General features: G+C 34.5%; 1 protein-coding gene across 1 annotated transcript; it reads right to left on the minus strand.

Annotated features, from left to right (window-relative positions):
- Window positions 1-230: 230 nt before the first annotated feature.
- Window positions 231-15737, minus strand: LOC136821613 (uncharacterized). The gene is made up of 4 exons (XM_067077829.1): window positions 15540-15737; window positions 1927-1931; window positions 664-1675; window positions 231-623 (listed from the first exon to the last, which is right to left on the minus strand). The coding sequence occupies exons 1-4, from the start codon at window positions 15735-15737 to the stop codon at window positions 231-233; spliced, it is 1608 nt and encodes a 535-aa protein (XP_066933930.1).
- Window positions 15738-25678: the final 9941 nt, after the last annotated feature.

The raw sequence follows: 25678 nt of genomic DNA on the forward strand, positions 1-25678 counted from the left end.
ATAATTTTTGGTCACATATGTCTACTCCAGGCGTTCGGGGGAAATGTCAAAATAAGACTTAGAAATTTGTTGGTGATTTTTTTTGTGTTTTTCGTTCATGCAACTCTAAAATAACAAAGTTTGAAAGAAGGCTAGATAAAATAATGTAGTTATGACATAAAACATGTTGTCGATTAAGACCATCTAAATACTAAAATCAGTCAAAAATGTGAATAAAGTATGTTGAAAGTTTATACTGCACTTCGTTCTACACCATGAAAGTCCAAAAAGCAATCAGTACCAGTAACACAAAGGTAGACTTGGCACTTGGTGCAAAAGAAGCGTGAACGACGTGTACAATTTTCGATTTTACAACGCTGGGGAGTTGATAACTGTAGTGGCCAGTGATCATATCTGTCTAGACGAATATCTTTCGGGACTTGGCTGGCTTTGAGGGATCGCACCTTTTTGACAAAAGGTTCCAGATCAACATCAGATTCGTCTGAAATCACGCTGCTTTGAAGGAACGATCTTGCTACATTCATCCAGAAATCAAGCAACGAACCTGTACCACCAACTTCACGATAGATCACGTAACTGTTTACCACAGATAGTGAAATTAGGTGAAAGGCGATGCGATGATACCATTTCATCCCCATCAAAGTCAGGGGGAGGTCCTTTGGCTCGGGGATCTCCACAAACTTCAAATTCGTAAACGTACCCAGACACACCGGCTCGAGACCAAATCTTGTAGCCCCATTTTACTGGCTTCTTCGGCATGTACATTTTCGCCCCGTGATGGCCTTTGAATGGTACCATTTGCTCATCTACTGCTTGGCAAGTTTCAGGCATTACTGCTTCTAGAAATGCCTTGTTCAAATGATCGATTAGTGGCCTCAATTTGTACATTCGGTCGTAATCAGGCGATGATCTATCTGGCATCTCCTCGTTATCGTTGAAGTGAAGTATTGCTAAGATTTCCTCAAAACGATTTCTTGTCATAGCATCAGCGATTATTGGGACACGGGTAAAAGGACTCCAGTACATCCTTCTGTTTGGTAATTTGGGTATTCCCATGTACAAAATGATACCGATGACCTTTCTCAGCTCTTCTTTCGTAACTGGATCGACTCTCCTTTTAGCTCGTTCAGTGGAACCAGGAAGTCTAACAGCAACCTTGTATCCTGAATTTGAACGCTGAGTGTTGTACAGATTGGTTTGGAAAATGATCTCTTCTAAAAAGTCGTCTGTTAAGAAGAGATTGACAAACTCTGTTGGCGAGGATAGAGGAGTAAATAAGTTGAAGGGTTTTAGATCTTCTAAGTCAATATCACAACCTTCGGGCTTTTCAAATACACCACCAGTCCAATTGAAAGCACTTGCTTTTTCTTTGGCAGAAATCTTTTTGGCTGTCTTGGCTTTCTTGGATGGGGCTCCTTTACTTTTAGATTTTGAAGAGACTTCATCGATATCTGAGGTATCGGAGCTATCAGGATCGGAGGACTCATCAGACTCACTCAAGGTGACCTCTTCGTCAGTCTCGCTTGAAGAAACATCAGACTTAGAATCACATTCAAGAATGCTAAAGTTTTCATCAAGAGTGCCATTGTCAAGATCGTCTTCACTTTCGGCGCCATCTCCGGGAATAGGGGCAGCAATATAGTCAACTTTCTTTTGTTTCGAAGCGTAGAAAGATCTAAAAGAAAGCATGAAGAGCGCTTATAAAGAAATAGCTATCCCACATTCACAAAGAAAAAGCCAAGCCTGATACTATCTTGTACACATATGTGTACAAAAGATACAACGCATGAAAGAGAAGGAGAGCTGTTCTAAAGCATATAGAAAGCTGTAATCATTTTTCTAGCCATTTGAAAGCCTCAACGAAGGAGTATTGCCATGTGTAAAACTCTAATATCAAAACACGATTTTGATTTTGATCTTTTAAACAGAATCTGTTAAAAGAAAGAACAAATATAAAATAAAACATAAGAATCACAAGACAAGTTTGTTAGAACAACAGCAATATTAAAAATACATTCAAAAGGCGGTAAAAACTAGAGTTCTTTCTTCGTAAAAAGGGACCTTTAAACATCTATGTCGATAATTATTTTGCTGTAAATCTAAGTCATTGTTGAATTAGAAAAGTTATCGAAGTTATGACGAAGTTATTTTATAAAAAGCAACATAAAATTGCACTATGACTCTTTTTTGTCTGGTGTCCTAGCTGCCTTCCGGGGGGACTATGGTTGCGAGCTGACTTTCGGCCCTGCCCCTCGGACCCTTAGCAGAATAAAGAGGAGAAGAAACAAGGGAAATTGTGTGAATTTTAATTCACTTTTTGGAACTAATTTAACCAAATTTCTATCTTTCTGGGGACAAAAAGTTGAAATTTTCCTATTTTTTCCGATTCTTAGTGGGACTGAAGTTAGATTTTCCGATTTTTCAAACTGCCATGTTTCAAAAAAGGCACCCTTAAGGACGGCACATACCCTTATCTTGCATAAGTCCCCCCCCCCGGGCTGCCTTTTTTCGACGAATCTTGTGTCATGTCTATTATTTCACTCCGCTTATCTTGACATCAAAGTTTTCCTAACCATCAAGAACTACGGTAAATATAACGCGAGCGAAGCGAGAAAAAAATCTAATTGCAGAGCCGTCTCGGACGTCGCTGGTCGCCGGTATGGTGTAATTTGGAAATGACGCACTTTTTATGCTTTCTGATCATTTTTGCCACAAAAATCTTTTTCAAAATATGGTTAAAAGATACGTCACCCGGGAGGGATAGAGTAAACTTTGAAGAGAATTCTTCCCTTTAATTTTGATTTCATTTGTTTAAGCCACCCTCCCAACATCCAAAGGGCTTTAAATGCGTTCAGCAAACATCTAAACCGGCGTGCGACGCTGGGTACCGGTTAGTAATATATTATTATGATATAACATAGTTTGTATATTATAAAAGGTAATATGTTTCGTGGCGGATAGAGTCTGTGTTTACTTGTTTAACTTATTTCTTTTTTTATGATTTTTGTTGGCGAAAACGTTTAGAACATCCCAGACTTAGTCAAAAATTGCAAGAAAATGAATTGGCGAATCAGAAACTTCTCTATTGTTTATTAACCATATTAATTATTTGAAAAATGTCCCTTTAAAAATGGTGCCCTTTGCATAAACAAAGATGGTCGTTGGACGAAAAACCGCGATAAAAAAGCTCAATTTCAAGTGTTTTAGAGCTGTTTTCTTCCTAAAAATACAGCCCTACAACAATGTTTTTAATCTGAAAGTTTATATCGCTACTTTGGCCGCAATCTTTACTCTTATGTTTTTATCTTTCTTTGCATTTTACAGAACGTTGTCTGTACACAAACCCAATATCTACGGCTAATTTCAGAATTCATTGCCGTAGAGGGTCATTGTCTTTTCTGGTTTGAGATTTTTCAAACCAACCGCTACAATGGAGTGCTGTTGGAGTTTGGCGAGAAATTGGAGGCGATAAGACAAAATGGCCTTCAGAGTTGTCAGAAACTATAGAAGTTTGTCGAAAAAAAGTGTTTTCATAACAAAACTGACTTCTTTTTTTTTTAATAATTTGAATAAAATAGAGCTCTAAATGAAGACATTCTATTGCAAAATAACTCTTTTTGCACAAATCGAATGTTTTTTGTTTACATTTTGGATCTTTGAGTTCACGAACATGAGAGAGAAGTTGTTTGATTGGAATCTTGTTTTTAAAGTGGTTTTAACTTCAGTTCTTTGCAAAAGAATATACTCCGAGTATCTCTGCATGTTTTTATGTTCAAATTCAGTATTACTTTTACGGCAAAGCTATAGCAAAAATCTTAATTGCATATTGCCAAAGCTATAGCAAACAAGTGATACTTTTATGGACCTACCTGGTTATGCATTTAACACATATATAATTGATATCTACATAAGCGTGACCATTAAACAATCATTCAGAACACAAATAGTGACGATCTATTAAAATTAGTTGTTTGTTTCTTATAAAAAAATACGTTTAGAAACCAAAATTTCATGCTCTTGAAATATTCTTTCATATTCAAGAGTTCGAGAGCAAAAAAACATATCTCGTCAAAAAATTCAGTATTTTTAAGAACGTTGATGTATGCTTATTAATAGTGATTCTCATAGATAAACATGCGTTTTTTGAGCCAACAAAATTTTTTTGCAAAAATCTGTTTGAACCATCTTTTACCTATGATGGTACCTTACTTTCCTGCAGAAAATCAGAAAAAATTAATGATACAATTTTTCACAAAGTCCAAAAAACACATTTTTTAGCTGTTTTTTGGCCCAAATTTGCCCAAAAATTATTTTCCAAAAATCGGGCTCCGTCACATTCGAGGGTTTATAGTTATGCATCTTTGTGCAAAAAATCGTAAAGAATGAAAGAGCCAATCTCGAGAAAAGCTAATACCTAAGTAATTGATAATGTGCTTATAATAAAATATCGAATTTGGCCAGTTTTTCTATAAAAACACGCCAAGCAACCAAAATTTCATGTCGAAACACACATATTCTTTAAAAGTAAGCCCTCTTAAGAAAAAAAACATCTCATAAAAAAATTGAGTTATTTGACTAAGAACATTGATGTATGCTTATTAATAGTCATTCTTATAGATAAACATGCGTTTTTTGAGCCAACAAATTCTTTTTGCAAAAATCTGCTTAAGCTAATTTTTACCTACGATGGTACCCTACTTTCATGCAAAAAATCAGAAAAAATTAACGACTTAATTTTTCACTAAGTCCAAAAAACCCGTTTTTTAGCCCAAATTTGCCCAAAAATTTTTTTTTTTAAATCGGGCTCCGTCACATTCGAGGGTTCATAGAGTTCATCTTTGTGCAAAAAATCACTAACAAGCCAATCACGAGGAAAGCTAATAACTAACGAACGGACGAACGGACAAAGGTTAATTTATAGGACCTCCACCGGGGTAGGTCCAAAAATCTTAATTACATATTGCCAAAGCTATAGCAAAAAACTTAATTGCATATTGCCAAAGCTTATAGCAAAAAATCTTAATTGTATATTGCCAAAGCTATAGCAAAAAATCTTAATTACTTATTGCCAAAGCTGTAGCAATAAGCAATTAAGGTTTTTCGCTTAGAACAACCTTTAATACCAATTTTTATATCAGGTCTATAAGTGGCTTTCTTCATTCAAAAAGTAAAATATGAGTTAATTATAAATCAAAAATTAGTTGTTTTTTCATGAAATCAGACTTTCCAAAATAACATGTTTTTACAAAAGTTTTTTTTTTGCGCTTTTTAGACAGCTTTAAACCTACTTAAAATAAGACCTACAAATCTCACATTTACACTTTCTGTCATGTTTCCAAAGAGAATCTGTAGTTTCAAAATATTCGCTAAGTAAACTATAGTTTTTCCTTAATAAATTTATACTCATTTGACAATTTATAAGTCTTGGAGCTTTATATATTAACTTAAAAATGTTTTTATAAATATCTGCTGACTGTCTTGATATTCTAAAGGTTTTTATCCATTGTCCAAATTGCTTTGGTGAACTTGGGTTTCTTTTCAAATATTTTTCGTGTTTAAAATGTTTCTCTGCTAAAATTAACCAACTACCCAATGTATAAGTGTTTTTTAAAACAAAATTGTCTGTTTTATGGACGATCTTAACGTACATTTTAATGGCCCTCAATCAGAGATCTTCTTGAATCATTGTTTTATTAGACACACACTCATGTTTGAGATTCTAGAATAATCATAAATATTTTCAAAGCTTTCAATATCAGACAATGAAAGCAAGAAAATTATTGTTACTTTGCATTATTCTATCAACCTGCAGGTATTAAGACTAAAGATTTAATCCACATAAGCAAAATAATAATAATATAGCTAAATTCTTACTCTCTATATCAGAGTGTTAACTCCGTAGTTGTATCTCAGCTCCGTGCCTTTTGATAAGTCTTGGTTAGCAAAGATACAAATGACCCCATCGACCAGTTTTGCATTACAGTTTGGGTGAAATTTGGAATGGTTCACAAAATTACCAAGCCTTTTAGATCTTGTGGCATCATAGCTGTCAAATAGAATAAACAAGGTCACAACATGATATATTGATTGAAATCCTGTGAATAAAAGCATGTTATGTTGCCATAGAGCAAATAGTCACCTGAGAGGCCTAAAGAAACTTTGTTTCAATTATTTATGACATGTACAATAAGAAAAATATTTGATATTGTTTGCAATAATTTACATTATCGTCAACTTGAAAAATATAAGCAATCTGATTGGCTAAGAGAGAAGCAATAAATGCCATATTTCATATTTTACACGTAAAAATACGAGACCGCGTTCAACTTTAGAGGTCTGGTAAGCGAGAGATTAGATTTTGTACAATTCTATGCTCTTAATTGTATTCTTTTTCCTTTCAATACACGCACTAGTTATAAAAACATTGTTTTTATATTTTTAATGATCATTCGATTCTATATTTTCGAGTGTTTTGATGTCGATTTCATCAAAACAGAAGAGAAAGAGAAAAAAACAAAACATAGAAAAAGAAAAAGACACATTATATTTTTCAAGTTGACGATAAAACAGTTATCACACTTTTACTCGTACAATATGGGATATATTTTTCTCGTTCAGATTTTTCTATATTTTCCTCGCCTACTCGGTACCGTGCGATAACTATTACTTATTGCTCAATATTTTTGGTTTCAATTCTTATTGGTTTTTAAATGATTTGCTTTTTACTAGTTTGTGTATGTAATTCTAAAAATTAAAGATTTTCCACCCCCAAAACAAAATTATTTAATATTAATCTATTAATAACACAATCATACAAACTATACTCAATAAGGATGACAAGCTTCACAGTGAGGTGAGAGTAACAAGTTTAGGATTACTTGCAATTGATCATTAAACCTCTGAGATCCTAAAGAGTAATGATCAAGTAATACTTACCATGCATCAGTCATAAAAAAAATATATGAAAAGGTGCTCCGGATAAGAAGATTCCCTATTTCTTCCCTCGGCGATGGTGATCTTCTCACCTGGGTAGCATAACAAGAACTCATGCTTGGAAAATGGTTTAGTTGTTATTATGCCATAACCTAAAAATTTGAAAAAAATGAAAATCATTTCTTTAAGAAAACTAATTTACACATTTTAATATTTTCTTCCTTTAAACGAGAACAAAATCAAGATTTTTGGTGCCAATACAGGCCAATACACAAATTTTTGCGAAGCGAATATACATGAGCGAAGCAGTTTTGCTATAGTGTGCATGTACATTTAAATTCTATATACCCAGGGGAGCGCAAGACGAAAACGAAAATTTAGTTCCCATCTGTTAAATGTGGATTATTATTCAGATCCCGGTTGTTTTCATCCAGGTAGGAGTCGTTTCAATATCGGTTTGGTAGATTGTATTTAGGATGGTTTCGTCCAAAAAAGGAACCACTCTACGGCGCCGAAAATCTCCGAGTCAGGGCAATTTCCATAATAGATATTCCATCGTTCCCGTACATTTCCTCCCGCCCCCACTATATCAGACAGCTGATTGGTTATGATAATTTCGTTGTCATGGTTTCGATCTTTTTGTATATCCATTTTGAATTTTTTGCATTCAAAGAATTTCCTGGAAGACTTTCATCGACCTCGAAGCTTATACTGAAAATTCTACAGATTAGTAAATTTATTGCTCTGCTGTCTTTGTTATTGGTGTTGCAATTATCACTTGGAAAAATCATATCATCAGGTTCATTCACCATATATAGTGGATATAGTTTTGGATTTATAACACCACCTACACACAAGTATAACACAACTTATGGTACCATCATCATCATTATCTATATCTGTATAGGGAAGTACATTTTGTTGACTTTTTCCTCACTTAGTTTCACTGCTTTGTGGGAAGGAAATATATTGAATTAGGGTTTCACTCCGTTCTTTATAGACCTTTTAAAAGTTTCACTTAATTTTTGCGAAAGAAATTGTTTTAGGCATAATATAATATCATTCATTTATCAACGATATCGATAACGTTTAAAAAATTAATACTGTAACAGAACAGTCCCACACTGCTACAAATTATCCAATACCAATCCGTCGATCGTGTGCGTCAAAAAAATGTCAAGGCGATCACGACTTTCCCCACTAGGGCTAAGAAATTTGGGCTAAAAAGTCTGCTTTTTTAATTCTGTTATTCAAGCATTATATTCTGGTAAACCGGCTGAATCGAGGTGAACCCAGAACCCAGCTTCTACAGAACCTACTTTGAAATGTTCTTTGTGCATTTTGAACGTGGAAAAGTTTTGCTGTCAACATACTTGAAAACTTTCTTAACTTTTGCCATGAACTTTTGAATTTTCTTTGACATGCCTTTTGTAAAACATGAAAATTTTTTTGTCGTCAACTATAAAAATTTTCCTCCACATATCTGTTTAAAATGTGAAAACCTTTGTTGCTTATGAGTTAGTTCATCTAATCTTTCCAGCTCACCCAAATAGAGACTTATTCGCATGCATAATTTTGCGTTCTTTTAAACCACATGTAGTTAATTCCTGTTACAAAAAATGATGAATGAATCTGTAGGGGTGGTACAGTCACTTTCGGTCGGGGTTGTGGATGGCAAAATATGTTGTTCTTTGATTTTAGTTAGGGTTTGTTTTTTGTTGCTTTTTAATAGATATTTGTCGTTCTTTTTAGATGGACTGGAAACGTTAGATTAAAACAGTCTCTTTTCTCCTTTTTTTTCGCATACCTTACAAATGTGGAAATAACTTCTGTCTTGAACTTGGTACACTGTGAGATTGGGTAACTTGCATCAGTGGAGGCTAATATGCATAGCCCTCAAATTAATGACCTGGCTGGTTATTAAAATACAACTACGTAGCTCCGCTCACAGCTCTACTCTACCATTTTTGTTTTGATTTAACTTTGTATTTTAATGACCAGCCAGGTCATTTATTTCAGGGCTATGCATGTTAGCCTCCACTGATGCAAGTTACCCCATCTTACGGTATATAATTGTGTTTTAAATGTGGAAAGCTGTCAATTTGGAAATTTTCTTCCACGTTTGTCTAATACTCTCGGTTAGTCGGGGGTTTGGAATAAGCAGGGTGCAGGGGGGTTGGAAGAAATCTCAAAATTTAATAAGCGAGAGGGGGTTGGAAAATTTTGGAAAAATTAATTAGCAGCCCCACCCCCCGCAGGGTTCAGACAGACCCTGGAAAACCTGGAAAACCTGGAAAACCTGGAAATTTTTCAGAAAAATCAGGGAAACTCAGGCAAAATTTTTTTTTCCCAGTCTGCTCAGGGAAACTCAGGGAATTTTATTTTTTGAAGAATGAATGGAAAAAACAGATTTAAAAGTTTTTTTTAGTTTTAAAGTGTTTATTCATATGCAGTATTTGTAGCTTTAATTTTTACCTTAGGTTTACCATTTGATTTGTGTGCCTTTTGTTTAAAGATACATCTCTTTTGACTCTGCTTAGTTTTTATGGTTTGCTTGATACTCAGGGAAAAAATAGCTAAAATGAGGAATTTCTCAGGGAAAAAACCTTCGAAAATTGATTAAAATTCAGGGAAACTCAGGGAATTTTATTTTCGAAGGTCTGTCTGAACCCTGCGCCCGGCTATCGTAACTTGGTCTAATGTCAACATCCCTCCTCTAATTCCGACACCCTTTTTATGGCATGTCGATATTAGACCAACTTACGGTATTAGGTACCCGAGAATATGGGAAACTTTTGTTGTCAACTTGAAGTTTTCTTCCACATACGTTTTTTCCCTTTGGGCATTCTTTCAGATTACAAAAATGTTTCCCATAAGATTTTTTTCCCTCCTTGCAATCTGTTGGAAATTATGAACATGAAATTGCTTTGTCCTGTTTTGGAAGTTTTTTCCTTTTTTTAACATTATTAGTATATTATGATAATGCAAAATTACTTTTTTTTTAAATTATGAAATTATTGTGAAGGTGAAGCGTGACGCTACAGATCAAATCTGTGTTTTGACTGGACTCACCAACCTTTATGATTATAAGGGTACAGTTTGTTTTTTATTTTTTTAAATTTAAAATGCCCTAAATGTGTTACTGTAGTGTTTTCATCTTACTTTTCTTATATTCTCGTTTCTTTAAACTTTTTGCTATTTATTCTAGAAGATGAAAAATAGAACGGTTGAAGCTTCATTTTTCATCAATGAGAGAATCTACAGATGTCATTTTTATAGAGAGGGACTATAAAATTTTTGCGAATGATAAGATATTCGGAAAGACTTCAGCGAATGTATTAAGTAAAACTTCACAAATGCCATTGAATATACAGTGTTTGTATGTCTTAAATTTTTTAATTGCTTGCAACTTGCGAATCGAGGAGGCTCTGGATCGCTTCGCAACTTTTATATATATATACGGCTTGTTGCATCTTAAATCTACGTGTGAGTATTAAAGAAATATTCAACAAGAAAAATATGATATCGAAAATTGTTCAGTCGAGCTTGATGATATTAGCGAGACTGAATAATTTCTATGTTCAATTTTCCTGTAATTTTAATTTTTTGCATTTTGCCTAGAGGTGGACGGTGATTGAAAATATCTGCCTTAATAGTTCTTATCTCTGGCCTCTGTGCCATGTATTGGCTATAACTTTATCGACTTTGTAATAAATTCTGATGGTATTAAATTTATACCTATACTTGGGTCAATGAAGACCTTTTCAAAGCCAGGAGGGTCCACACCCTTTTGGATCCATGTTCTGGCGGATCCAACTGGATCTAATTTCCTTCTTTTTGGTCTACTCATATTCTTATTTTCTATAAGAATCAGAAAGAAAAGAGCGTATATGATTAGAAAGACAATTTCATAAGAACACATAAAATATGGCCAAAAATTGAGAGTGCCATGATAAATTTTCCCAAGGAAGGGGAGATACCAAAATAGGGGGTTGATATGAATATTACTTTTTCTAGTCAGGAGTGGATATTTTCTGTTTTCTTAAACTATCAAATGAGAAGTTGGCCCAATTTATAACCAATTCCTTATGTTTTAGGCAAATTTAGTGTGTGTGGTAAGCAGGAATATACTCAGTATATTCCAAACTTGAAAAGTGCCAAAACCTTGGGGATAAGAATTTTTCAAGATAGGAAGGATGCCAAGAAGGGGGATCAGACCCTCTTTCACACTATGATCTTATTAATTTTCGATCTTTTTCTAAACATTTAATTTCCAGAATAATCTTTATAATAATCAAAATAATCTTTACACAGAGCTATTTTTATGACTATCAAACTTTTCGTAATTAGTCAACAGGGATAAATCGAAACCTGATTTTCCCAGGGAGTTTCTATTTCTTTTCTTTCTAATTGAGCCAATTTTTACATAGTAATATAAAAAGGCCAAATTTGGTCCAAGATTGCTTTAAACAAGAACAAAAAGTGAAAACATTAATGTCGCTTAAGTAAAAATAGAAAGATTTTGGCCCATTTTACGCCAGTCCTTTTAACACCAGCCCTTAATCACGCCACACACGAGCCCAAAAATAACGCCAATAAGGGCCGGCGTAAAACGGCGTTTCTAAGAAAACTGCTTTGAAACTTTTTTCTTGTATTTTTTTTATATTTCGGATTGAGTTTCATAACTCAATCTTGGATTGAGTATTTTTGCCGGTATACAGTAGTAAAAAAGTGCTTAGAAAAATCCCTGTGGAGGGTTTTGTCATTCTATAACTTTCCATAAAAAAGCAACAGTAACATAAAACAAATTGAAATGACTTTTTCCATATCTAAATGACTTTCCAATTGCCTATTTTGATTTTTTTATAGGGAGAAAAATGAAAGTAAAAAAGTAACAAAATTTTCTTTTTTAAGCCTAAAAACAACTATATACAAAAATAAAAAAATAGATTCAGTTTGAATTTTTTAAACTTCAGTTTCCAGCTGTTCGTCCTTCATACATATTTTGCACACACAGTGTGAAATGTTGAGCTTTTAAAATATAGCGGCAAATTGGACATTCAGAGTCTATGTCCCTTTTTCTGGGCTACATGAAATTCAAACCAATGTTTACAAATTCAAACTTGGTCAAAAATACCATACCCTCACTGGTAGCTTCTGTTTGGATTGTAAACTGTAAGTAAGAAACTTCAAACACCAATTTCTCAGTTGATTTTTTTCACTTTCCAACAAAGTCATCTTTTAACGTGAAATTTTCGACAATTGTTTTTCATAATCATACAATGTTCCCTATAAATCTAACTACCGTAGCTTGAAAATTGAGGCTGTTAGGTCTGCTTAAGTAAATTTCAATTTTTTTCGGAGTTTGACCATTTTAAACTTTCTGCTTAAATGTGCATAACTCAGTGAAAAATGGTCCAAATGGTCACTTGAAATTTATAGAGAACATGGAAAATGTATTTTTTACTTTATTTTACCCAGGCCAGGTTGTAGCTTGCGCAAACTAATGCAATATTTTGGTCATCATTTACTGCAGAGTGGGGCTCATTAAATCGCCCTAATTATCTAATTAATCATGTACTTTTTTCCATTGAGTACTTTCATGTGACCAAAAATACAAACTTAGACCAATCATGGCAAATTTAAGTCTCAACCAGTGGGGATCCATCTTAAAGAGATAACCAACTATTTTTCATTTTAAACCTAAACTATAATACTAGCAAATAAAGCTCAGACCTTTGTCAACAAAGATAGTTGAAACTCACTTTCTTGCAAAGCACAATGTTGCTATGCAACACCCTAATGCCAAGAGGAATATCATGCCACATGCCAAGTAGTCATCCATCTCTTGTTCTCTAGTTTTTAACTTTTAGTTTCTGTATTTTAAAAGGGAAAAAAGAGAAAATAAGTAAAAGCAAGTGCACAAAGAACAAATAAAGATTTAACAAGCTGATGCTGATCGGACCTACCTAATGATGAAAGTTAGCCAAACGAAGATAAGTCAAGTTAAACAAAGGAACAAGCGAACAGACGAGTGAACGAACTAACGAACGAGTGAACGAAGGAACAAAGGAACAAGCAACCGAATGAAAAAGGGAGCGAAAAGTATTTTGGCACTAATATCTTTTTATAAGATGCTTCGTTGTCTTTGTGTAAACTTGCATGTTTTGCATATTTTCTAACCAAATCCCACCACGGTTTTTTCGTTCCTCTACCGTCAACTTTCCCGTTCCGTTAAGATTCTTGCCCCTGTTCCGGAACTTTTTCCACCATTTTTACGGGATAGCCGGCAGGGGATTTGAAAAGGTTTATTTCTAAAGGTATGCAAAATCTTGTGTTTTACTAACTTTCTGAAACATGTTTTTCTACTACCCGAAGTCCTTGTCTTTTAATTTCAATAGTAAAGTGGCAGAGGAATCTTTAGTGCAGGAAAGGGAAACTTATACAAGTTGACGGTATTTTTGCATACAATTATGGCGGATGGAATGTCAAAAAAGTCTATTGAACGGTATTTTTGATCAAACTTTGTCAACCTTAAATCAAACTTTGTTGTACGATCAATGTTCGACTTAGTTTCGGTGGTCGAACTTTAATCGAATAACTCACAAATTCTTCAAAATACAATGTTTGATTAAGGCGACTATTGCAATAATATGTTCTGTTTGTGTCGCCCGACCGACTCACCTTCAAAACATAAATCCTGAGTCGGAAGAGTCGGAATAATTTTTTGATAGCCAAGCACTTCTTTGAATCGTCATTCGCTATATGTTTTTGTTTACTGAACCCACATTGAGTCCCGTTCGATATTTTTTTTTGTACCCATATTGAAATTTTCAAGTCGAAATTAAGCGACGCAGTAGGGTCGATACCCCCGAGGGCCGAAAATAAGGTCTGCTTTTAAGGTTAACGCATGCGCGCGCATATTTCACTGGATTTAGTTTGGCAAATCAAAGATGGCGGCAAAAGATTTTGTTGATTGCCGACTTGATATATCAGGATTTACTAAATGTTAAAAACCCGATGAAATAAACTACCAACCGACCGACTGGATTTGAAGATGTTTTATGACGCGAACAGAACATATTTTTGATGATCACCTAAGTTCGATTAAAGAAATCGAACTTAATTGGACTTTGTCAAATTCAGTAAAACAGTAATTTAAGAAAAGCCCTTCTCTACAATCTCTATGCCTGGGAGTGTGACTGGCAAACTAAGTTTTGACTGATCCTTGAAAAGAGATTTTGTAATTCAACGGTGAAATTTCTCAGCTTGAAAGTGATAAATAAAGGCTACAGAGTGCTTTAAGGTGCCATATAGCCAATGAAGTATCAAGCTTTAAGGGAATATTTATAACCTTGCTCAGGGATGTCTCAGGCGGCAAGAAAGAAGCCTTATCCAGTCTATAAGTTTTAGCAACTTTTTTGAAAAGTTCCATTAAAGAATTTAATCGCAACATCTTCTGTCGTTTGCTTAAGTTTGACAAAGTTCGATTAGTTTGGTAGTCGAACTGTTCGATTAAAATCGTCTGGATTGGTAGAAATTTCTCAAACTTTCAACAACAACAATACAATAAGATAAGCCAGCACATTTTTTTTTCTTTTCCCTTCCTCATCTTCAATAAAGCACTCAAACTCAAAGTAGAAAGGAAAAACCTGGAAGTGTGATTGAATATCTAATATGTCCAAACCAAGGCAAGGGTGTCCTTTTGTACAGCCATGTTTTGCTTACCTTATATTTGGAATTTTTCATTTTGGAGAAGTAAACCACGAAGATAAAATTATAAATCTCCATCCATTTTTACCAACCAAAAATCTCCAAGAATAAAAAATATCAATTTAAAAGATATTTCCTTGGGCTAATAATTTAATGGTAAAAAGAATAACCAGAAGCGTCATGTTTTTTATTTAAAAACTGTATATTCGACCTACACAACAAGAGGTCATCTTCAGAGTGTAAAACTCTATCAACAAGAAAAAATTTTAAAAAACATTTTAAGAACAAATCTATAATTGGCTAATAAAATTACAATAAAAACAGTTTTGAAAAAAGACAAAACGAAAAGCTAAAAACAGTTAAAAATAAATACCTAGAGACTATTATGTATGAGTTGTAAAATCGTAATAATGGCATAAAATGGGACTGAAGATGTATATGACAGGTTAATAAAAAGACTACGTCGTGAACAGTTGTATTGTTTTAAATAGATTTTGTATATTTAATGTAGGTTTTTGTTCTATAATGAGAAATGATTCAGTAATTTCTCTTGTGTCATTTCTTTTAAATCCTTTTGCAATTAACTCAACATCGTCTATTGTGATTGGTTTATGACCGGACAGCATAGAATGTTTGAAAACAGTGGAGTTTTTATCTCTTCCACGGTGATCTAGAACACGTTCAAACACCCTTCTCTCTGTTTCGCCGATGTAGGTTTCTGTACAATTTTCGTCGGGACAGTTGATCTTGTAGACTACGTTGTTTTCGTGTTCTTTCTTTGTTTTATCTTTGACGTTGAACATTGAAGATAACCTTTGACTTTTAAATATTATTTGAGTTTTGATTTGATCATTTACTATTACCGATTTTAATGTTTTATTCAAGGATCTTACCAAGGTTTCTCCTTTCTTCCCTTGGTACGGTAAATAAATTTTCTTAGTTTTCTCTGGGTCAATGGTATCATCATTAGCTGGTGGTTCCGCTGGTTGGTTTAACTTTTCTTCGACTTTACGTATTGAATTGAATTGAAAACTAATATCCCAAGAAACGAGCTTAAAGAACTCCTTGAACTTTGTACAAAACAGGTCCATTTTTCGTTCAATAACACTATGTATAAACAATCAGACGGGGTAGCAATGGGGTCCCCACTAGGTCCTGTCTTAGCTGGAATTTTATGGTCGACCTTGAGACTAAAGTTATGCCAACACTTAAGACAGTTTTTAAATAAAAAACATGACGCTTCTGGTTATTCTTTTTACCATCAATTTAAAACAAGCGTTTAATTAAAATAATCTGAATTTTTAAAGCTTTGTATGAAATTTAAGGCAAAACAAGCAAGTATCAAGACATCTTCAACAACACTTCAACAGCAAGTTTGCTGTTTGCTTGGTCCGCCATTTTCTACTTTCTCTCCACGCAGGATTGGCAAGCAAGAATAACAGGAAAAACGTGGATGTAGTTTGACAGGCCAACCTGGACCGGAATAGTGCTAAACTTTGAAACTCCAACTTATCTGCTTTTATCTGCGAAACAAGAGTAATAATTGTTGCATAAATTAGTTAAAAGCAATTTCCTTCCCAGTCTTTTATTTTTAAGACCTGAAATTTTAATAGCAGGGAGATATGGATGTTAGCTTGCTTGAATTTGAGCGGGAGCAAAATATACAGCTTCATTGCTTAGAAATTCACCTTTATTATTGGTGTCGCCGACTAGATTATCGGCACGCTGAAAATTGAGTATTATTACGGGCTTTTTTTCAAAGCTCTGAATTTGGTTGGCTAAAAATCGCTGAGATTTCTCAATGTAAATTTTCCAAATATTAAATCTTAGATCGAAAACTCCTCAGCTTGCCTGTATTTTGCTGGGTAAAACGTTTAGGCGACAGTAAAATGTCATCTAAACGAAAATGTCGCCCATAGGTTTATTGGCACATTTTGTCGCCTAAGGGTCCATTCGTAATTATTATTATTATTATTATTATTATTATAAAACAAGATTTAATTTCTAAAATTTCAATCGGTGTGGAAATTTATGCAGGTTTTCTCATTTCACTAAAGGCAAAAAAATATTTACAAGTCATAGTGTGCAGAGGGGTCTCTACCGGAAATCTCCATAGTTAATGGGAATAGCAAATCTCGTTATTTACGTCCCCATTTTGTTAACCAATATGTGATACTGTTCATATTTTGACTAAAATATTGTTAACTCCTACCTTTATTGTATCCCCCTAAGTTCAAATCCCATTTTATTCAGTTTTATTTGGAAAAAGTCCTCCCTGTGAAGCTTTTCTTGAAAAGTTGGGTTCACACTATGATCTCACTATTGTTAAAATTCTTTCAACCAGCACTTTACTTCTATAGTAAATGGGAGCCGCAGGTAAGACTTATATATAATAGTCAAAGAAGTATTGAACCTTCAACTATTCAAAAAATGTAATGAACAAAAAGAGACAAACTTGATGGGATTCATTAAGTGGACACAACAATACAACATGCTCAGAATTAATATTCGTAGAATGGAAAACAGGCGTGTGATGTCAAAATGATGACAAAAAGACCTAAACTATATGTGCATACATCTTATGGAACATATGAACATACCATGCATGAAAGGGAATTGCCTTGATTGAGTCTTCAGGAAGATATTAGGGATAGAACAAGACATCAAAAGCCATGTCCAAGATGTCTCCAAATTCTCCTCCAATTTTTCCCTTGCTTCTGCAGTCATGTAATGGAGCTCTCCTTTAGACTCGATCCATCTAATGTAGTCAGGAATCGGTTGTTTCGGATTGAAATTCTCAGATGAAGACGAGGTAAAGGTGTATTTGTCCTTCCAAGATTATTGAATCTCCAGATAGTCATTATAATATGAACCCTCAAAATTCAAGGCCCCAAGACGCGAATTTTGTTGGATTCAGACATGCCAAGGAAAGATTTTAATTTATCTTCGTCATTGAAAACCATTTCTTTTACAGTGGAGTCTCTTTCACAAGAGATGGGTAATTTCCTAAATCTGACAAGGAGCATCTGAATGAGTGGACTTGATGGCTGCTTTCGGTTTGGGTTTCGGTTATTGGAGTGTGCATAGATCGGTAATAACTCAATAAAAATATGGGCTAGGACAAACATCTTGTTACTGCTTGTTAAACTTTTCCTAAAATAAAAATCTTCCCTAATGTGAATAGAGTCTTGTCGCATAGACGACAAAAGTAAGTTTCAAGAATTAAATTCCTCACAATTTATTAAATCTTTAAAATATTTCAACAATAACTAGACAAAACTTCGCAAACTATGAATAAAACAAGGAGAGGGGGTCAGTGCGAAAATCTCAGATAATACGACGCTTTGCTCCGTGGTAATACCAAAGAAAAACTCAAATTCCTTAAGTTTTAGTATTAAAATATTAAACAGAGGAAACTCTAAAAAATTGTATTTATTCAAAATTTTCACTTTTGCTGAAAATTTCTCTCATGATTTGTGGTACACAAAAATTCTTTTTACACTCCCAGGTTCAATCTCATTTTTATAATGTTTTTGAGTCTTTTCGTCACATCAATAGATAGATTAAATTTCTATGGAATGAAAATAAAGGCTCATTTTTTCATCTCTAAGTTGAACCAAAGCAAAGAGTTAACCAATTCCCTTGCACTACCTGAGATTTGAACCTTTAGTGAGCAATGATATATAATTGATTGACTGAAGTCAAGCTCGATCCGTTCACTTTCAAGGCTATGTTATAAAACTCTAAGCATGCCTGATTAAGTGATTAGTGACATAAAGGCACATAACAAAAATTACGAATGACAGAATGAGATATTTGACATTGTCTACAAAATGTAATCCACTCCATTACTTACTGTTGTTTTTAATTTGTTTTTGCAGTTCCTGCATACCCTGGCATCTGTTTTTTTTAACTGTTCCTCGTTTATTTCAATTGAGAAAAAATGTCCCAGCAATTTGATGTTGCTAAAAATTATATTAGTAATGGTTTTAAAATCATGGCCAGCAACTAACTTCGAAGGGTAAACACTGCAGATTTTGACAGCCAGGTCAGGTTTCCCTCCATTCTTAGCCGCCATTTTGTTTGTCTTGATTTGGGAAAGCTCGGGTAAGTTCTTCCAGACGCAGTTTTAGACACTCGTCAAAATTCTGTAAAATACATGGGTGTTCTGCCAAATTCTCGGAAGTGATATCCGAGTCCGATTCGCACCCCCTATATCAAAAGTTATCAGAGAGGATGCAGGCAGCCTAATGCCATCACTAACACAGCTGTTGAAAATGTGAGCTAGGACAGTGCTTGCTGTTGGAGCGATTAGTTTTAGGAAAGAGGTTGGTATACTAGCTTTACTGTTGTCAGGCTCATTAATAAGTTTTAAGACCGCAGTAATTTTATTGAAGTAGATGGAGTCAAGAGCCTGGTCATTAAGAAAGTCAGAAAAGTTTTTGTTTGTCCTAGGAATTTGCTGTTTTGTTTTTTCTGCTATTGAGCCATAGAAGTCATTAAATACTTCAGCCATCCCTTTATCATTCGTAATTTGAAGTCTGTTATGTAAAATTTGTTTAGGGGAAAGGTCAGTGTCATTCACTGGCTTCCATTTTTGTTTCAAGTCATGTCAATTCTCAGAAAAGAAGGTTTTATAGTAGGAGTTTTGCTTAATCTCAAGAGTTTGGAAAACAGATTTCTGTGTTTTTTAAAGTTTTTAAATTTTATGTTTTTTCAGATGAGAATCTTTGGCCTTCATAAATTTCTTGTATAAGTTGTTTTTGGTGGAAATAGATTTGAGAAGTCCTTTAGTGATCCAAGGATTTTTTTATATTTGGGTCCTTTTCCAGGAGCATGAGTATCGATTGTTGAATTAATTTTTGGGATAAAAGTGCTCCGTTTTTCAGAGGGAGATTTTTCTTGTAGGGTAACAGACCAGTCTATAGAAAGAAAGTCCATGAGAAAATCATCTCTTACAAAGTTTCTAAGGTCTCTTTTACTTGATTTAACTTGAGATGGTTTTGAAGGTTTTAAATCTAGGTTGAGTAACTGAGGAAGATGATCATAGATGCTGCATATGAGATTACAGGCCTGAGGTTTTGCAGTGATAAAATTTGTGAATATGTTATCAATCAGGGTTTTTGAGGTTGGAGTTATTCTAGTAGGCCTGGTGATAGTTGGAATAAAAAAATGTGTTAAGTTGGAGCTAAGAAAATCATCAGCAGCCTGTTTAGATTCAGTCATTAAAAGATCATAGTTGAAATCACCCATAATAATTGCTTTTTTATGCTCAGAAGCGATTTTGTCAAGCAGATCCGCGTAAAGAGAAATTAAATTTTCTGAGTAAGCATTTGCGTGTTTATAAATGCACGCAACAATGAATTTTTTATCATTCTCATACACAACCTCTCTGATAACTGACTCAATTTCATTATTTTTGTATAAGGTTAAATCATCTCTTGGAGTTGAGTGGAATCCTTTAGAGACATAGAGTCTGGCTCCCCCACGGTTTGAAGTAGTGCAGCAGTCAAAGTGTTCATAATTAAGAGGGAGGAGCGCTTAGCTTTAATTTTGTCTTTGAAACCAGTTTCAGTAATACACATAAAGTTAAAATTGGTAGCACAGTTTTCAAGCATGAATGTAAGTTCTCCAAAGTGAAGTTTTAGAGAGGCAATGTTAAGATGGAGTACAGAAATACTAGGTTTAAGTCTGTTGGGTCTATCATTTACTTCACTTATAGCTAAGTAAGGGCAATCTAGATTTGATGTATCATCCTGTTCAAGAGCCTCCATCTCTATAAAATTGCACCTTAATGTCATTATCAGGGTCCATAAAAAAAATCCCAATTCTTACCTTGTAGACTAAGTTTCAAGTCTTCATGTGTAATGTTACCAAAGGGTACCGGTTGAAGCATTTCTGACAGAACCACTGCTTCTCGTCAAACTGTAGTTGTTCATAGTCGCCTGGAGATGTGTTGTTGCATTTTATATGTATCCAGAGATTGCATATATCACACCAGACTGCTTTATGAGTTTTGGCAACAGGGTTAAAGCAGATACCACAGGGGTTCTTAATATTACGTTTTTGCTTAGATATTTTGGGCTTCCTAGGCATTTAAAAGAGAGGTTTTAAGAATAAAAAGAGAGTAGAGAGAAAAAAGAAAAAAAAATGTGTAATAAAAAACTAGAAAGCCATAAGTCGTCTGGACGAGGATGCAGGTACAAGCTACTAGAACAAGGGTAAAACCAAGTCACAGAGAGGAGGACAATTCTTGAAGCCAGATTCTCAAAAGAACACCACCCACTGGATGAAAAATAGAAAATTGAAATATAACTCTAAAATAGTGAAAATAACTATGAGAAAAAAAATGTAAAAAAAAAGTTTGCACGTAAAGCCAAATCGATTACTGTGGTAGTTCATGTCAATAAGAAGCTCAGAAGACTTCAAGTTCTGTGTAATCACTTATGGAAGCGTTCCATTTCATTAAAATGGCTGGATAGTTGACGAACATTTTTGACTTGTCACCTTTATTTTTCAGTTCCTTTCTTCTGTTGACAGCTTTTTTTCTTCTCTTGGTCAACTTCTTTGAGTAACTCTGGTCAACGTAAACGGGACTTTGAAGGTTCTTACTGTTAGCTTTATTGTATTGTATTAGGGATTTCATGTAGTATTGAGCTGCTTTCCACAAAGTAAATTGAACGAAGATATGGCTTGGATTTTTCCGGTTGCCACTGACTTCTTTTTTGTTGGGACGGCGCGCTCTATCAATATCAATCAGAACATCATCCACTGTAATACCATCATGGTCGATGCTGCTAAGAAAACTAGCCAGTTTGTTCTTTGTTTGAGACTATGTCTCATTGGGTTTTTCTTTCACTCCCCTAAAGATGAGAGTTTTTCTTAAGTTTCTGTTTGTTTGGTCTTCTAGCTGCTTCTCCAGATCCGTTGTTTTAGTTTTGTGCAGGGCAAGCTCAGACTCAAGAACTTTAATCCTTTGTTCGATATTGACAATTAACTTTCCTCTGGTATTCTTCGCTCTAAATCATCAATTCTTTCCTTGGTCTTTGATAGCTCAGTTCCAACATAAGTTCGGAAGCTACTGAAGCTACCTTCAAATTTCTTGAATTTGTCATCAAAGCTGATGTTAAGATTTTCAAATTTATTATCAATTTTTGCCTGTAGAGATGATGATAGTTTGTCAAAGAGTTCTTTCATTTCGTTGTTCATATTACCTTTCCCGTAATCGTAAAACTAATGCGCGCGCATTATTTTGATGCTCTCCACCGTTTGGTCTCTGGAGGTAAACAAACCCGTTTTTGCCTGCGTTCCCTTAGGGAAAGTTGGTTTTTTGAGCCTTTCTTAAGTTCTGTCGAACAAAATCCCCTCAAATTTTAGTATGTTCAATCTATTCATGATATTATACCACCCTGAAAATATTTTGCCAAAAGAAGATCGCTGTCAAAAGTTAGAGGCCCAAATCCCACTTTCCCTAACCCCTACCAGGCAAAAACGCGTTTTTTACCTCCCAAACAATTTTATACACAACGGTGGAGCGCACATTTTCCCAGGCATTTCTGAGAAGTTTGAATTACGGGAAAGGTATATTGTTATAGAGCAGAGTAAGTTGAGAATTTAATAAATAAAAGTTGTGTTTTTGATAGCTGGCTTCGAGACGTCCGCACCACTCGGCTACCATCTTGTGAAAAAAGAGTCCCTCCAAGAAACCTGTTAATTTTTGTCACTTACACTCTATTTTTGTAAGAACCAGTAGTTATTCTTTTTTTGTACTTTGAGCCTGAAATTGTCTTTATTCTATTCCCATTATACTGTGTCTTTTATAAATTTGATCCATAAATAGTGCTCTGCAATTTATACGTCATAATTATTACTTTTTACTTTGTTTGACATTTGTACGAGTTGCAATCCCACAATTTAACGCGGCTCAATTAAAGATACGTGCAAGCTGTTACATATCTTTTGTCAAACGATGCAATTAACGTGCAAAAGAGATTAACGCAAAGGTTGATGGGATTGGAACTCGTACAAACACATCGAGAGTAATAATTATGTCAAAAATTAAATCTATTTTTAGATTCAGCGCGGTGCGCTATTGCTCAAAACCTGGCGTATTTGGTTTTTGAGCCTCGTTTTGTTCTTATAAAATTCTTACAAGAAAGAAAGTTGAGTTGGAAAACATTATCAATGAAAGTTTGACTTAATAAAAATAATATTTGTTCGTGTCGAAATTTCTTCGCTTTCCCTTAAGAAAATAACTGAAGTATGCGCAAGTCTGCACCAAGTATGAGAAATGAAGTATGATTTGTCTCAAATGCATACTCAAAGTTTCAGACTTGATTTAGTATGCAGACATGCATACTTGAGGATGCAGACTTGCATACTTGATTTTGGCAGACTTGCATACTTGATTTCGGCAGACTTGCATACTTGATTTCGGCAGACTTGGTATAAGTCTGGCCAAGTCTGGCCAAGTCTGATCAAGTCTGCATTTGAGACAAATCATACTTGAAAGTCTGCAACAAAAAATGCATACTTGGTATGAAGTATGCCAAAATCAATATGATTACTACTTGGATGCAAGTTTTATCAGACTTGAGCAGATTTGAAAATAGTTGAAAATAATGGCATACTTGGCAAGTCTGCAAAGTTCAAATGTATATGCATTATGATGTTCGTCGCTCAAATAATGTACACAAAATGCTCAAAAGTTTGGGAACTACGAAAGAAAATCAAGCTTTATTTGAAATCACATTTTGTTACTTGTATTCTGAAGCTTGAAAATCAGGTGACATAAATGAGGTGTAACACTCGAAATCTCCCACAATACGTTCAAATGTAATTAACGGCCATTCAACATATCTTACTTGAACCATGGAGGTATAAAGAAAGACAGGAGAAGTATGCTATTGTAACCAAGCTCGCCCTACGATTAAAAAAGTTACGATGTATGCATGCTCATAATCTCATATATCGTGCATTTTTAATGAGCTCTTTTATCCATAGGTTAAATCTTATTGGCTCATTTAAGCTTTAGAAATTAGATGAGACGAGATTCATTGTTTCTGACATGAGTGTAAGAAAATATTTGGACTAAAAAAAGGCCTGTAAACTTGGCAATCCTTCATTAAATGATAAGATTTTTCGATCAATGTTTTCTTTCAGGTGAACTCTATTGCTTGATACTTTCCTCCAAAATTCTCCAGCGACTTTATGTCTACAAATTGAGTCTGAAATCGTGTGTGCTTATAAAGAACTTTTCATTTTCTGGCTTGAGAAAATATCTTTTCAAAACAAAATTGAACGGATAGCGAAATGGAACATAAATTTGTTTCGTGGACGAAGTTTTATCTAATTTTCGTATATTAAAAGGCTAGAATCTTCAATACTGATTATTAGAATGTTCAGAGCAAACTTGAGTTCTACTAAAAAGTCTTATTTCATCGGGCGAGCTTAGAATTTCTTTTGATACATTTTATAAAAGAAATCAAAAGACTTTAACGACCAATTACCGACACATTCAACTCCTGTTTTCTTTATACCTCTATGCTTGAACAAAAAATAACACATTTTTTGCAGTATGAATTGGGCGATATTGGGTGAAAATAAATAATCGCTCAAGGAAAATAAAAAGTTTCTTAATAGATATTGAGTTTCATATATGTGAAATAAAGGTCTGAACCAAACAATTTGAATTCAACATTTTCTTCAACCAAGGGGCCGCGAGGGGAATGAATGGCATTTGTGGAGTATGCTTGTGTTTAAGGGGGATATAATTTTTCAATATTTTAGTGCGTACCGGGAAGTCGGGAAACTTGCATCACTGGAGGCAAACTTGCTTTAGCCATCAAATGACTGACCAATCAATGCAGCAAAATTTCAAAACAAATGAACTACGCAGCTCCACTTGCAGCTGTTTTGATTTAAGTTTGTATTTTAATGACCAGACAGGTCATTCATTTGATGGTTATATGCATGTTTGCCTCCACTGATGCAAGTTTCCCGACTTCTCGGTACGTATTATATAGGACAGCCCCAAAGAAACAACAATGTGCTTTTTTCAAGCCTAGTTTTGAAAATACTTTCTACTTATAGATGAACCAATTGAGGAGCAGCAGCATGACAACATTCAGGAACAAGCCAATATGAAAGGCCAGTTTTCCTCAGCACTTTACCCTGATTCCACAGTAACCCTTGGTGCTGCTATAACCATGGTGATTGCATTTTCACAAAAATTCAAGCTTCCTGGTGTTGCTCTTTCTTCATTAGTTCTTCTTTTAAACATCCTTTTACCAGCAAACCATATTTTTCCGAAATCCCTGTTTATCCTGAAAAAACTACTTGCGTCACTTTCACCTGATGTTAAGACGCACTATTTTTGCAAAGAGTGTTTGATGAAAATTGATAAGGCTGACAAAGTTTGTTCAAATACTTCTTGCTGTCAGTCAAGCAACTCTGGAAAACCTATTGCCAAATCGTATTTTATGGAGTTCGACCTCAAAAGTCAAATTAAATCAATTTTTTCTCGTACTGGCATGCTTCAGAAATTAAAGCACAGGTTTACTCGTACCTCTTCATCTCCATCAGACATTTATGACTTTTCTTTGTATAAATCTTATTCATCATTTTTGAACAATCCTTTCAATATTTCGTTTATGTGGAATACGGATGGTGTACCGCTGTTCAAGTCTATTAAATCTTCCATTTGGCCTGTGTTTTATACCATTAATGAGTTGCCCTTTCAAGATCGAAGGAAAAAGGAAAACATTTTAATCAGTGGCCTGTGGTATGGGGAGACACATCCAAACATGTTACTGTTTTTGCCACCACAATTTGAGACAATTAAAGAATTGGCATATTTTGGAACCAAAATTAATGATGAAGTTACTCTAAAATCCATTTTGCTTTGTGGTACCCTTGATATGCCTGCCAAAGCTAGTGCACTGAACTTTCAACAATTCAATTCGTTTTATGGTTGTCCAAAATGCCTGCAGTCTGGAGAAACAGTGAAGACAAATAAGAATGGGAATGTTAG

Source organism: Clytia hemisphaerica, unplaced genomic scaffold, assembly GCF_902728285.1.
Source record: "Clytia hemisphaerica strain Z4C2 unplaced genomic scaffold, Clytia hemisphaerica genome assembly, whole genome shotgun sequence".
Classification (NCBI taxonomy): domain Eukaryota; kingdom Metazoa; phylum Cnidaria; class Hydrozoa; order Leptothecata; family Clytiidae; genus Clytia; species Clytia hemisphaerica.